The sequence below is a fragment of the Felis catus genome, chromosome D2 (assembly GCF_018350175.1).
Source record: "Felis catus isolate Fca126 chromosome D2, F.catus_Fca126_mat1.0, whole genome shotgun sequence".
Lineage (NCBI taxonomy): Eukaryota > Metazoa > Chordata > Mammalia > Carnivora > Felidae > Felis > Felis catus.
This window is the reverse complement of record NC_058378.1, coordinates 39,952,294-39,967,500: the sequence shown is the minus strand read 5'-3', so window position 1 is coordinate 39,967,500 and position 15,207 is coordinate 39,952,294. Positions and strand designations below refer to the sequence as shown.

General features: G+C 47.1%; 1 protein-coding gene across 4 annotated transcripts in view; it reads right to left on the bottom strand.

Annotated features, from left to right (window-relative positions):
• The window catches only part of SH2D4B (SH2 domain containing 4B), a 75,912-nt gene that overhangs the window by 44,661 nt on the left and 16,044 nt on the right, over positions 1–15,207 (bottom strand). For all 4 annotated transcript variants that reach the window (XM_045040221.1, XM_023240616.2, XM_045040220.1 and 1 more), the window contains exons 3-4: positions 12,240–12,387; positions 1–64 (exon numbers count right to left, since the gene is read on the bottom strand). The exon at positions 1–64 is cut by the window's left edge and continues 153 nt beyond it. In XM_045040221.1, the coding sequence (XP_044896156.1) occupies positions 1–64; positions 12,240–12,387 (212 nt within the window). The remainder of the gene's footprint in view (positions 65–12,239; positions 12,388–15,207) is intronic.

The window sequence follows — 15,207 nt, the reverse complement described above, 5'->3', positions numbered from 1 at the left end:
TACTCGTCCCTGGCGCGCTGGGCTCTGCGACTCCTCTCTTCATCAGCAGCCTTGGACCGGCGCACTGCAAAGGGGTAGAGAGTATGTTTACCCAGACCCGCAGCCCAGGCTGTACACTGAGCAAGTCAGGACTGGGCCCAGAGCCCTGGGAGTCACCCAGAGTGCCACGATTCACCTGGGTTCACCCACATGGGCTGCATGGAGGTTCAGAGCTTGGAAACGGCAGGGCAGGCCCAGCCCTGGCCAGCAGCCCAGGGCTTGTCTGTCCCCGTGGAGGTAGAAACACTCGTGACACTTCAGGGTCATCTGCCTGTTCCTATGGCTCTGTTCCAGAATGAGCAAGCAAACTTTGGATGGAAATATACATCTCTCTACGTATTTCCTTCCAGGAGTACCCTGCTTAGAGCAGCCTCTCAAACCATGTGCCCACCTGCCCAGCCTCAAGGGCACCTGCCAAGGTGGTCAGCATCTCCAAATAGCACTACCATCACCCACATTGATTGTAGCTTTCTCTGTGCCAAGCCCTGGGTTCTATGCTTTGCCTGCGATATCTCATTATAGACACTTCCCCCAACCACCCAGGGAAGGGGGCCCATCACAATTTCTACACCAGAAACCCAGCCTCCACGGCACCTGGGTGGCTCAGCCAGTGAAGCAGCCGACTTCAGCTCAGGTCGTGATCTCACGGTTCATGAGCTCAAGCCCCACGTCGGGCTCTGTGCTGACGGCTCAGAGCCTGGAGCCTGCTTCGGATTCTGTGTCTCCCTCTCTCTCTGCCCCTCCTCCGCTCATGCTAGGACAGTAACTTGCCAGGCTGGGTCAATGGCCAAGCCAGGAACCATCCTTTCTGCTACCACAGGGTGAGTTGTTAAAAACACTGGCATCCCGGTCCTGGTGCCCCTTCTCTGGTTTGCAGTGGCCTTGACAGCTGACGAGTGTGTTGGCGAGAAGATCCTCTGGGAGCTCTGTCACTCCCAGAGGCCCCTCTCTCCAGCCCTCCAGGCAGGGCCCTGTCTCAGCCAAGTGGCCTTGGAAAGACATCTGTGTGTTGCTGCTTCTAACACTCACAAGGGAGTCCTAGAGCTGGGAAAATGCCAAGAGAGGGAACAAAACCGGTTGGAGGCAAGGTCTGGAATTCAAGCTAATTCTTTTGTAGTCTGAATGCATCCTGTCAGGTCCCTATCTGCCTCTAACATCTAGTTCTTTCTGCAGAGAACTCTTAGGGCTGGCCGTGTCCTAATTGTGCATGACTGGTAATTGAGTGGGCCTGAGAAGGTCACCTTCCCCTCCTAGAGTAAAATCTTACCCATAATCTACTTCTATTCCAATCATTCCACGCATGTGTAGCCAACACCTACAACCTGCCAACGTCAGAGAACTGTGTTCTGTTAGTGCCTGGAGGACACAAGACAAATAAGCCCTTGTCCTGAAAGGCAGCACTTCTAAATTTGTCTCTCAACTTGTCAAAGACCCTTTCTTGAAACAAAACGTTACCCCAGGGGCGCCTGGGTGGCTCAGTCTGTTGAGCGTCCGACTTCAGCTCGGGTCACGATCTCGCAGTTTGTGAGTTCGAACCCCACGTCGGGCTCTGGGCTGACGGCTCGGAGCCTGGAGCCTGCTTCGGATTCTGTGTCTCCCCCTCTCTCTGCCCCTCCCCTGCTCGCGCTCTGTCTCTCACTGTCTATCAAAAATAAATAAATGTCAAAAAAAAAAAAACCACACAAAAAACAACGTTGCCCCAGATCCGAAGAAGGGCACATCAAGTCTGTCCCTCAGAAGGTATTTATGGAAGTGGAGGTCACATGCAGAGGATCCAGTAGGCCGAGTCCCACAAGGTCAGGTGGGGAATTTCTTCTGCTCTACTCATGGCTATCGTCCAGTGCCTACAATACATACGTGCCAGCCAACAGACAATGCCTATTCTTGGCCGACTGTGTCCAGTTAAGGATTTAACTCTGAGCTGGGTGCAGACATAACAGAGACCGGACCCTCAAGGTGCTACCTGGGAAAACAAGATAAATATCTCTAACACAATGAAGTCTGGGACAAATAAAGCATTGTCAGGGTTTAGGGACAGCAGCTCTCATATTCTGCGAGGAAGCCAACAGCCATCACAGGAGAGGAAGCATCTGGGAAGATCAACAGGAGTTTTCCAGAGAAAGAAGCCATCCCAGGGAGAATCCTAGGTTTGGTGCCCAGCTGGCTCATCTGTAAGTTCCGGATACCAGGAACACCATGATGCCTGCCTTGCATTGCCGTGGGAGGGTCAAACAAGGCCAGGGTGCCCAGGCGTGGGCTTTGCAGCCACTAGCCAGCAAAAGAAACACAGACAGTGGTGCCCTACAAAAGCCAGCAACCTTTGAGAACTTACAGCCCCACACAGACAGTGAAACTCAGTGACAGACAAGTTGCAGAAGGAAGTCATAGGCAACCTAGGAAGATGGGCTTTTGGGACTCAGCCAGATGAGGCCCAGAGCCATTCGACACACAGAGACTAAAGTCAGCCTCCTAAGGGCCAGCTCAAGCCTGCCATTGTCTTCCTCAAAGCCTTCAGGGGCTCCCACTGGACACAGGATAAAGGACAAATTCCCCTCCCCAGCCCTTAAGAAGTGTCCCGCCTGCCCCACTTTCTTTCGCAGCCTGATGGTTTCTGAGCTCCTCCCCATTCTTCACTGGGCTCCACTGGGCTTCCCATGCTCTGGAGACTCTGTCCTGCTCGGCTGTGCCCAGCCAGCTCAGACCAACTGTGATGAACACACAGCCAGGGCAGCGCAGAAAGGCCGAAGCACTGACAGCTCTCAGGGGTGAGGACGTGGCCAAAGCCACAAGCAGGAAGCAAGTGGGAGCTCTGCCTTGGCCTTGGCAAAGCCAACCCTGGGTAGCAAGAAAAGGGATTATGGAAAAGGGACCGGAGTGGAGTCACACGGGGTCAAGGGCAGCTCCAAAACAACTTTCTTGGTTTATTTTTTCTCTCCTTACGTTCCTGTTTTGTCTTTGAGATATAATTGACCTATAACAATGCATATGTTTAAGGCATACAACGTGCTGATTTGACACGTTTATATATTGTAATTGTAATGATGGCCACAAGACCGTTAGCTAACCCCTCCAACACCTCTCATAATCATTTCTTTCTTATGGTAAGAACATTCCAGATCTAGTCTCTTAGCAGCTCTCACGTGTATAACACAGCACTGTTCGTTGGAGCTGCTGTGCTGTGCACTAGATCTCCAGAACTTACTCATCTTCTAGGTGCCAGTTTGTGCCCTTTGACCATCATCTCCCCCAGTCCTTGCCCCCTCCCAGCCAGCCCCTGGTAACCATCATTCTAGTTGTTTCTAGGAGTTTCCCTTTTTTTGATTCAACACATAAGCGATATCATCATGTAGTATTTGTCTTTCTCTGACTAATCTCTCTTAGCATATTATCCTCAAGGTCCAACCATGTTGTTGCAAATGGCAAGATTTCCTTCTTTCTTATGGATAGTATTTGTGTGTGTGTGTGTGTGTGTGTGTGTGTGTGTGTGTGTGTGCATACACACAGAGAGTGTGTATACATATTGTGTCTACACACACACACACACACACACACACACACGCACGTTCTTTATCCACTCTTCCATTGATAGACACTTGGGTTGTTTCCATATCCTGGCTATTGTGAGTAATGATGCAATAAACATGGGAGTGCAGGTATCCCTTTGATATCCTGTTTTCATTTCCTTTGGATACATATATCCAGAAGTGGGATTGCTGGATCAGGGGGTATTTCTATTTTTAAGGGTCTGAGGAAGTTCACTGTTCTCCACAGTGGCTGCACCAATTTATATTCCCACCAACGGCATACACCGGTTCCCTTTTCTGCACATCTTTGGCACGCTCCATCTGGCTTCCCTAAGAAAATTCCAGAACGGCCCTGGGCCTCAGTTTCCACCTCTGTCAAAATGAGAACGACACGAACGTCTGCCTCACGGAGTTGTCGTGGAGAGTAAATGAAACATATAAAAACACTATAAACTATGAAGTGTCCTGGAAAAGCGATGTCTGACTAAATCAGGCCCCTGGCTTTGATCCTTTCTTCAAATCTCTCGAAGCCTGAGTCTGGAGCCAGGGTGCCTAGATTCAGATCCCAGCTTCATTTACCAGCTGTGTGATGCGGGACCAGTTACTTAATCGCCCTGGGCCTGCATTCCGTCATAAGTTAAACGGAGATAATAACAGTCCCTACCTCATAACGTTGTCATGAGGATCCAGAGAGCTCATAAGGTAAGCCACTTAAAACCATGTCAGGTACATCTTAAGCACTATGGTTAAGTATTAGCTAAACTGTTTCTTTTCATCAGCCCCGGAATTGCCAGGTCCAAAACCGAGTTCCTGGCCAGTCCAGGAGGGGGCACCCTTGCTGGCCGATCATGGGGAATCCTCTCTGGGTCAAGCAGCTTACCCTAAATTCCACTTTGAACTCCTGGGGGATTGCTTCAGTTCCTTCTCAGAATCAGGAATGAGTTCAGACTGTATCCCAGGAATCTGCCACAGAAAACCCTCAGCCAGAACCCACGGGGTATTTTTCTTCTAACCCAGTAAAAATAACTCAAACTCACATGAGGAGCCACAGGCATTTTCTGCCCTGAGCCAGCAAGTATCAGACTCTCCCCGTGGCCTGGCAGACCCACTGCAGAGGTGAGGACCCACACCAAGATACCTGCTTCTTCCTCCCACAGCCCATGTCCCAGCCCAAGGTGACGCCCCATGGGCCTGGCCAACAGGCACTGCGAGGCCTGCTCCACACACAGAACAAAGGGTGACCATGGCCATTCTTACTTCCAAGGTAAGATCCATGGTCTCCTTTCTCCTTCTGCTAATGGGAAACTGAGGCTCATGTCACAGTAACACCGTATGGATGGCTGGAGCAGTGTGAAAACACCGAGGACTTCAGGAGAAAGGCTGAATCGAGATATCAAACAATAGACTAACCACAATAAGACACCACTTCACATGCATCAGGGTAGCTCTTTTGTTTTCAATTTTTTTAGTTAGAAAAAAACAGTAAACAAGTGTTGGCAAGGATATGGAGAGAGTGGAACCTTTGTGCATTGTTGGTGGAAATGAAAAATGGTGCAGCTGCTGTGGAAAATGGTATGGCAGGTCCAGAAAAATTAAACGTACAACTGCCATACAATCTTCCGGATATATACCCAAAAGAATTGAAAGTAGGGGTTGAAACAAATTTTTGTACAGCAATATTCATAGAAGCATGATTCACAATAGCCAGAAGGTGGAAACAACCCAAATGTTCATCAAAGGACAAAGAGATAACCGAAGTATGGTATGTGTGTGTTTGTGTGTATATACATATATGCATATATATATATATATATATATATATATATATATATGCAGTGGAATATTATTCAGCCTCTAAAAAGAAGCGAATTCCTTGGGACGCCTGAGCGTCCGACTTCGGCTCAGGTAATGATCTCATGGTTTGTGAGTTTGAGCCCCACATCAGGCTCTGTGCTGACAGCTCAGAGCCTGGAGCCTGCTTCTAGTTCTGTGTCTGCTTCTCTCTCTGCCCCTCCCCTGCTCACACTCTGTCTCTCTCTCTCTCTCTCTCTCTCTCTCTCTCTCTCTCAAATAAATAATAAAACATTTTTTTTTAATTTTTTAAAAGAAGGGAATTCCAATACCTGCTACAATGTGGACGAATCTTTAAGACATTATGCTAAGTGAATAAGCCAGACACAAAAGGACATCATATGATTCCACTGATATTCCACGCACGGTACTTACAATAGTTAAATACACAGCAAAAAGGAGAATGTTGGTATACAGGGGTTGGGGACAAAGAAAGTGAGGCTCACCCCCAGCTAAACGTGGCCAAGGGAAGAAGACCTCTCTCCACCCTGACTCAAGTCTTCTGAGGTCACCACCCACCATTGTCCTGCTGACGATTCTTGATGGCTGCCAACAGTGACCCCCTGTGGCCACCAGAAGTAATTTCAGGTGTTCCTTAAGGCCAGGGTAAACCTGGGGATGACTCTGCTTTGGGACAAAAGAAAGCCCCCAGGGATTCTTGAGCAATTCAAGAGAAGAGAGAACCCCAAGCAGGATATGAATCAGGCATGTGGAGACTCAGGCTGGCACTATTCTAAGTTGTAAAACCAAAAACATTTGGCACTCAGAGCATGAAGAACAGCTCTAACTGGTTACATCCAAAGAGACATTGCATAATTTCCCATCCCATGAGTAGATAGGACAGGCCCTTCTTCTGTGTTATCTTTTCCTTCCAGCCCCACCCCATCTCCAGACCGCACTGCGTCTCCTCAAACCCCTGCGGGTTCTGCCTGTCTCAAGCACACAGCATTTTAGAATCACCCACATGAAACCCAGACTCCAGAGCAGTCTCCTGTCTATGGGCAAAGAGAAGGGAACCAACGTAATTGGACTCCATACTGGGCCTGAGCACACAGTTTCTCCCTCAGTTCTGACCACACCCTGGCAAGGGGGGAGCCAAGCAGAGCACAGATCGTGTGTTAAGGGTCACACCAGAATCACACGGTTCAAGGAGGGAGGAGAGGGGTAAAGAAGAACACAGCTCCAATTTTTGGAAAGTGTATCATTCACCAAATCATGCTGGCTTGTCTCCAAATCTCTGGGCAGCGAGACATCACCTAACTCCACATGCCTGCAAGTTCACAGTTGAGACATAATTAAATGAATTTCTGCCTGGAATATTCAGAGCTTCTCAGAAGCCAGAGCCTGCTCTGCTATTTGAACTGAACAACTAACTTCGTATTCTAGTGATACTAAAGGAAACAATGCCCTTTTTCCTCTAACTTGGAGAATTTAATTTAGGTGTTTTATCAAAAACTGCTGCTCCCAGGAGATTAATGGCCCACTATAATCTCTCATATTAAATTAATTGAGTGCAGAATGGCTTTGCTGGTTTTGAATGACAGGCTCCAGAGTTTAGCGCATCATTCTTCAAGAAAGCATAAAATAGGGAACCAAAATCAGGGGACCTGAATTATCACCTTTCCTCTGTCTTTTGGAGGGTTTTCCATTTTCCACTGTCACACTGTACATTAATTAGCAATCAGGCAGCACTTGAGCCAGAGAATCTCCTGTCTCCGTCCCCAAGGAAACACCAGCCCAGCCCATAACGGTCCACCACATCGTGTCTCTACCAGAAGAGAAACGCTCCTGAGTGACACATCCTCCCTCTCCCTTTACCCTCCCAACAAGCCTCAACTCAACACGGATGTCCCCACTGTACAAAACAGAAACTGAGCAACTGAGCACGAACTTGGTCCACAGTCACCCTAGCCAGTGGCAGAGCTGGGGTGGGGCTCCCAGTCCAGGGCTCCTCCCCCTCCCACACTAGAGTAGCCTCATGTGACTTCACCCTGTAACTGCTCACCATATTTTCAGTATAAACCTTTGTCCCGCCTTCTTGTTTCTCCCCTCTCTTCTTCCGTTCTGAATCTAAATGAATTGTTCTTTAGCTCTTGCCTATCTTCCCTTTCTAGCCTGGTTCTCATCATTGTTCACCAGGAACCCCAGGCTGCAGCCGATTCGGAACGTGCCATGCCCTATGCACACGATGATGACCTTGCTTTTGCTCAGTGCTGCTCCCTCTGCTGTGATGCCCTTCCCTGCCTTCTTTACCTCTCCGTTTTTCCCAAACCAAATGCCATTTCCTCCATGGAGGCCTTTCCAAATGCTCTATACACCGCGATCAAGTGGGATATATTCTGGGATGCAAGGATGGCTCAATAGCGGCAAATCAATAACTCTGACACACCACAGTAACAAAAAGAAGAATAAAAATCACATGATCATCTCAGTAGATGCAGAAAATGCATTTCACAAAACTCAGCATCTTTTCATGATAAACACTCTCAAGAAATTGGGGATAGAAAGAATGTACCTCATAATAAAAGCCATATATGACAAGCCCATAACTAACCTCATAAGCCCCAGTGTATGGTTGAAAGCTTTTGCTCTAAGATCAGAAGCAAGACAAGAATGCCCACTGTCACCACTTTTATTCACCATAATGCTGGAAGTTCTAGCCAGAATAATTAGGCAAGAAAAAAATAATAAAAGGCATCCAAATCAGAAAGGAAGAAGTAAAACTATCTCTGTTTGCAGGCGGCATGACCTTGCACATAGAAAACCCTAATAATTTTACCCAAAAATTGTTAGAACTAATAAACAAATTAAAATGGCAGGATACAAAATCAACATACAAATGTCAGTTGTGTTTCTATGCACTAACAGTGAATCAGCAAAAAAAAAAAAAAATAATAAAACAACCCCATTTACAATAGCATCAGGGTGCATGAAACAGGCAATGGGGATTAAGGAGGGCACTTGTTGGGATGAGCACTGGGTGTTGTATGTAAGTGATGAATCACTAAATTCTACACCTGAAACTAATATTACACTATATGTTGACTAACTGGAATTTAAATAAAAGCTTGGAAAGAAAAAAAAAAAAAAGAACAAAATACTAGAAATAAATTTAACGAAGGAGGCAAAAGACCTGTACACTAAAAACTATACGACATAGAGGAAACAAATTGAAGAAGACACAAACAAATGGAAAGACTTATCCTGTGTTCATAGGCTGGAAGAATTAACATTGTTAAGATAAATATACTACTCAAAGCAATGTACAGATTCAAAACAATCCCTATTAAAATTCCAATGGCATTTTTCACAGAAATAGAAAAAAATAATCCTAAAATTCGTATGGAACCACAAAAGATTTCAATAGCTAAAGCAATCTTCAGCAAGAAGAACAAAGCCAGAAGTATCTCACTTCATGATTTCAAATTATATTACAAAGCTATAGTAATCAAAACAGTATAGTACTGACATAAAAAGACACACAGGCCAATGGAAAAGAATGTAGAGTTCACAAATAAACTTATGTATATATACTCAACTAATTTTCAACAAAGGCACTAAGAATCCATAATGGGCAAGGATAGTCTCTTTAATAAAAGGTGCAGGGAAAAGTGGACAGCTACTAGAAAAGAATGAAATTGAACCTTTATCTCACAGCATACACAAAAATCACCTCAAAATGGATTAAAAGCTTAAATGTAAGACCTGAAACTGTAAAACACCTGGAAGAAAACCTAGGAAAAAAGTTCCTTGACATTGGTCTTGGCGATGATATTTTGGATATGACACCAAAGGCAAAATTAAACAGGTGGGATTACATCCATTCGAAAGCTTCTGCACAGCAAAGGAAGCCATCAACAAAATTAAAAGGCAGCCTGTGGAATAGGCAAAAATCTTTGTAAACCACATACCTAATAAGGGGTTAATATCCAAGATATATAGGAACCCATGCAACTCGATTAGCCAAAACAAATAACCCAATTTAAAAATAGGCAAAGGACCTGAACAGATATTTTTTTTCAAAAAGATATTCAGATGGCCAACAGGTACGTGAAAAAGTGCTCGACATCATTAATCACCAGGGAAATGCAAATCAAATGACACAATGAGGTGTCACCTCACACCTGTTAGAATGTCTATTATCAAAAAGACCAGGGGTGCCTAGGTGCCTCAGTTAAGCAGGCGACTTCGTCTCAGGTCATGATCTCATGGTTTGTGAGTTCGAGCCCTGCGTCAGGCTCTGCATTGACCGCTCAGGGCCTGGAGCCTGCTTCAGATTCAGTGTCTCCCTCTCTCTCTGCCCCCCACCCTGCCCCATTCATGCTCTGTCTCTCAAAAAATAAATAAACGGGGACATCTGGCTGGCTCACTCGGTTAAGCGTCCGACTTTGGCTCAGGTCATGATCTCATGCTTTGTGAATTCAAGTCCCTCATCAGGCTCTGGGCTGACAGCTTGGAGCCTGGACCCTGCTTTGGACTCTGTGTCTCCCTCTCTCTATGCCCTTCCCCAGCACTCACTCTCTCTCAACAATAAATAAACATTAAAAATTTTTAAAAAATGAATAAACGTTTAAAAAGTTAAAGAAAAAAGACAAAAGATACCAAGCATTGGCAAAGACGGGAAGAAACTAGCACCCTCATATACTGCTTGTGGAAATGTAAAATGGTACAGTCACTTTGGAAAACAGTATGGCAGTTACTCTAAATGCTAAACATAGTTACCATATGACCTAGAAATTCCACTCCCAAGAGAACGGAAAAATATGTGCACACAAAAACCCACCAATGTTCACAGCAACATTATTCATAATAGCCAAAGAGTAGAAACAACCCAAAGGTCCATCAGCTAACAAATGGATAAACAACATGGTGGCACATGCCTACATTCCAATTTTATTCCACCACAAAAAGGAATGAAGTACTGACCCAAACGACAACATGGCTGGACTTGAAAGCACGCTGAATGAAAGAGGTCGGACACAGAAGGCCACGTAACGCATGATTCAATTTATATGAAATATCTGTAATAGGCGAAGGCATAAGGACAGAGGCATGGCAAGAGAAGGAATAACCAATGTGTACAGAGTTTCTCTTTGCAGTGACGAAATGTTCTGGAACTAATAGTGGTGAAGGCTGCACAACGTAGCGAGTATACTAAAAGCCACTGAATTGTACACCTTAGGACGGTGCATTTTATGTCATGTGAATTGTGTTTCCATTTTTTTAAGGTCTGTTTGAGGACTCTGGCATGTGGTTGAGAAAAGCCTGAGGACCAGAGGGCTGGCGAGTAGAAGTCACCCCACATCTCCGCTCTCCCTGCTGCGGCCCTGGTTCCAATCGTCTCTAACGTGTACCCCGGCAACAGCCTCCTCCTCCCTCTCACTCCCAAGCCCACTTCTGGATGCTTCCCACTGTCCGCCTGCATGAACCATGCCTTTTTATTTTCCAGAGTTTTTGATGTTTTCACACCTGAGCCCAGAGAGACTGCCCCTCCCAGAGTTCGCCAAGTCCCAAAGATACTAAAGGGCTCACGTGCAAGTGTGCCTTTGTAAACCAGCCAATCAAATCACAATCACAATCAGTGATTTGTAAACCAGCCAATCAAAAACCTACATCCCGGGGCGCCTGGGTGGCGCAGTCGGTTAAGCGTCCGACTTCAGCCAGGTCACGATCTCGCGGTCCGGGAGTTCGAGCCCCGCGTCGGGCTCTGGGCTGATGGCTCAGAGCCTGGAGCCTGTTTCCGATTCTGTGTCTCCCTCTCTCTCTGCCCCTCCCCCGTTCATGCTCTGTCTCTCTCTGTCCCAAAATTAAATAAACGTTGAAAAAAAAAAAATTAAAAAAAAAAAAAAAAAAACCTACATCCCAACCATTTCCTTTATCTAGTTCTTATACTCTGGGTCACTATCCACACGCCCCCATCACCCCAGGGCCAGGTGTCAGGCAACCAGAGACAGCCCCTATGCCCCAGAGACTGCAGAAATTATTCAAGCCCGCCAATCCTAAACCTGCTTACCCTGCCTGGCCCTCCCTTTCCCAAGCAAACCACAGCAAAGGCTCTGGCCCACACTGTCCCCTGGCTCCCACGGCCTCCTGACTGGCCCCAGGCCTTCCCCACGTAGCCCCGCCCCCTCGAGTAAAAACTTCCTCCTGCAAGATCCACATCTCCACATCTGCATATGACACCAGACCTGATTCAAACGAACCCCGAGCACATACTGAAACACCACCTTGCAAATCTGGTCCCGCCTTCCCTCTCCCACCTAACTTCTCGCCACCAACAGCCTCCACGCCTTTTCGCCACCCCCGTACATCTCCACCCTCCTGAGCACCCCACACTCTGGTCATCATGCCTTTACACCTGCTGGGGTCTCCATCTCCTGCGCCCTCTCCCTCCTCCACTTGTTTGCCTCAGTTGTTCCTGTGCCCCCCATCAAGCTCCACTCCGTAATGCTGCGTCTGGAAGCCCGCCAGGATCCCCACTCTCTGTTCCAGCAGTACGTGCTACTTTCCCCCTCCAAGCCCGTCGCCTGTGAGTCTGGCCCATGAGTCCCTCCAAGATAAGCACCATGAACCCTCATTTCTGGATGCCCAGGGCTTGGCCAGTGAAGTACTGGTAGCTCAGAAAATGTAGGGTTTCGTTTTTTAGTGTAAGAAATCTCCCCCCTAGGCAGAGAGCCCTTACCCTCTGGGTCCTCGGCAGGGCCGCGCGTGGGTGGCCCCGACTAATGGCGTGTGGGCCGCGCACGCGCGAGCGAACCGGAAGGAGGACGGGGCACAGACACAAGTGGGAGGAGGGTGGGCGGGGAGGCAGGCCCGAGTACTCACGCTGCTCCTCCCACTCGCGCTCCTCCTTCTCGCTGGCGTGGCTCTGCAGCTGGGCCTGCTTCAGGGTCCAGTAGAGTTCCTTCGCCCTCTGCTCTTCCTGGAGGCGAATCTGCTCCTCTCCCCGCTTCCGCTCCTCTTCCTCTTTCCTCTAAAATATCATGGGGACAGGGGCGTGAGGTCACGAGAGAGAAGCGCCCCTGTGCGGCTGAGCAGGGCTGAGCCGTCGCGCGGTGGGGCGGGGTGGGCCGGCCCGGCAGGTGGCAGCGGCTCAGTTTCCGGCTCTGAGGCATGAAATGGCAACAGTTCGTTCGGCCTAATCCAGGCAGCGGGAAGGATCAAATGGGTAAAAACACATGGAACAATGTGTAGACTCTAAAGCTTTCTGCAAAGAAAAGGGGACGCTGGGCCATCTTGCATTGTGGGGGGAAAGGCGGGTAAGTACCAGTCTTCCTGGGGGCCAGTGAAGCAGGATAGGACCATGTCCTAACCTTATGTCCGAATAAGGTATTTCAGAGACAAGCAGGGTTGCCCCACTTCTGCAATTGTTGTCCCTCTTTTAATCTCCAAAAGGGCTGTGTGTGTGTGTGTGTGTGTGTGTGTGTATTTTCCTCTACCTTTGGTCAAACGTGCATTATATGCCAAAGGCTCATTTAAAAAACCAGCCAGTCTATGGGGTGCCTGGGTGGCTCAGTCGGTTAAGCATCTGACTTCTGCTAGGGTCATGATGTCACGGTTTCTGAGTTCAATCCCCACCTTAGTCTCTGTGCTGACAGCTCAGAGCCTGGAGCCTGCTTTGAAGTCTGTGTCTCCCTCTCTCTCTCTCTCTCTCTCTCCCCTCCTCTGCTCACGCTCTGTCTCTCTCTGTCTTTCAAAAATAAACATACATACATATATAAATGGAATAAAACCACCAAGTCTCAGGGCACCTGGGGGTGGCTCAGTTGGTTAAGCATACGACTTCGGCTCAGGTCATGATCCCATTGCTTGTGGGTTCGAGTCCTGCATCCGGCTCTGTGCTGATAGCTCACAGCTACGAGCCTGGAGCCTGCTCCAGATTCTGTCTCGGTCTTTTTGCCCCTCCCCCTCTCAAGCTGTCTTTGTCTTCTCTCTCTCTCTCTCTCTCTCTCTCTCTCTCTCTCTCTCTCTCTCTCTCTCAAATATACATTAAAACATTTTTTTAATACAATAAAAACCGGCAAGTCTCCAAACCCCTTCACCCCAACCTACCCCACCCTTCCCCAGTGCCCAGAGGCCACCATTCTCCCTTATTTTGGCTGCTCCTTCGTGTGGTTACATCTCTGTCTGCCTAATGCGGCTAATATTTTGATGTATCAATTCTAGGCATTAAACTACTGCCTTTCATTTTTGCTTCATGACTATTTAGCACTAATGTTTCTCACACAGGTACACACCTGCACTTTCCCTCTCTCCATCCTCACAATGTCGACATCACTCTCTGTGGTGAAATCAATGGGTCAGACTAAATATGGCTCACCGCAAAGCCAGAGCGGGGTGCTGTGATGTTCTTTAGCCTTCTAACACAATCTCTGAAACGTGGGTATATGTCTCACAACCTACAGTCTGCCTTTTTCATGGGCAACGGTTTTTTCTTTCTTCCTAAAATGATGATTGACAAGTCGTTACTTAACTAATAATGGCATCTTATATTTAGTAAAACATGGTAGTATGATGGCTGTTTCTTTCCTGAGTTTATAATTGTTTTATCCTGAAGTTGAATATTGAGTTTTCCCAAACTTCTCTAAGACCTGTGGTAGATCTTTCTCTGTGTTTATTATTTCTTAAAGATTTTTTTAAATGTTTCTTTATTTGAGACAGAGAGAGAGCACTAGTTGGGGAGGGGCAGAGAGAGAGAGAGAGAGAGAGAGAGAGAGAGAGGGACAGAGGATCTGAAGCAGGCTCTTTGCTGACAGCAGAGGGCCCGATGTGGGGCTTGAACTCACGAACCGTGAGATCATGACCTGAGCCGAAGCCGGACGCTTATCCAACTGAGCCACCCAGGTGCCCCACTGTGTTTATTATTATAACAGATAAACAGCAGTTATTGTTTTTCCAGGATCATCACTGCCCCCAGATGCCAGCCTCCCTTTTTCTCCCAACTCAACTGGTTGTTACCGGAGTCTCCTGTCTGTCCACCCACCAGGGACTCATTTCGCAGCCCTCCCTGAGTTGAAGCTCTTGTTTCTTTGTTCCTTGTTCTTTTTCTGGCCCCTTCGTCATTTGGCAGCAACAGGACTTCTCAGCTATGGACGCACAGAGAGACACTCACTGAGTCTTAGCTGAAAACATCTATATGCTGCCCTCAGATATAACAGCTCATTTGGCTGAGCATCGAATTTAATTAAAAATCATTTTCCTAAAGCAGAATTTAGAAGACTTTACCTCCTAGCATCCAGTACTGCCACTCGGATTCTCAATCTTCTGCATGAGATATCAATTTTTCTCTTTATTGCTGACATTCTGAACGTAGTTACATGATGTGCCTTGGTGGCGATTTTCTTTCATTGACTGTGCCAGGCACTCAGGTAACTTTCTGCCTCAAGTCTCAGATCTTTCCAGTCTAATACAGCTTGGCTTAGAACTTCTTGGATAATTTCTTCTCCTCTCACTGTTTTTCTTTCTAGAACTCCTGTTTGTCAAATGCGGGACTCCTTGACTTGATCCTCTTGGTGCCTTATCATTTCTCTCTTATTTTCTGTCTCCTGTCTTTTTCCTGGTTGATTTCACTGACTCTCTTGTCTAAATCTGCTACTACATTTTTTATTTCAAGCGCTGCATTTGTAATCCCCAAGCCCTCCTTCTTATTCTTTGGTCGTTCTTTTTGGCTTCATTGCACCCTGTTCTGGTTTCATCCCTGTTATGAGAGTAATGTTTCATCTCTGAGGATGTTAGAGCTTTTTCTCCCCTATATTCTGATTTAGATCTATTTCCTCTGTTTTTTGTTTTTTAT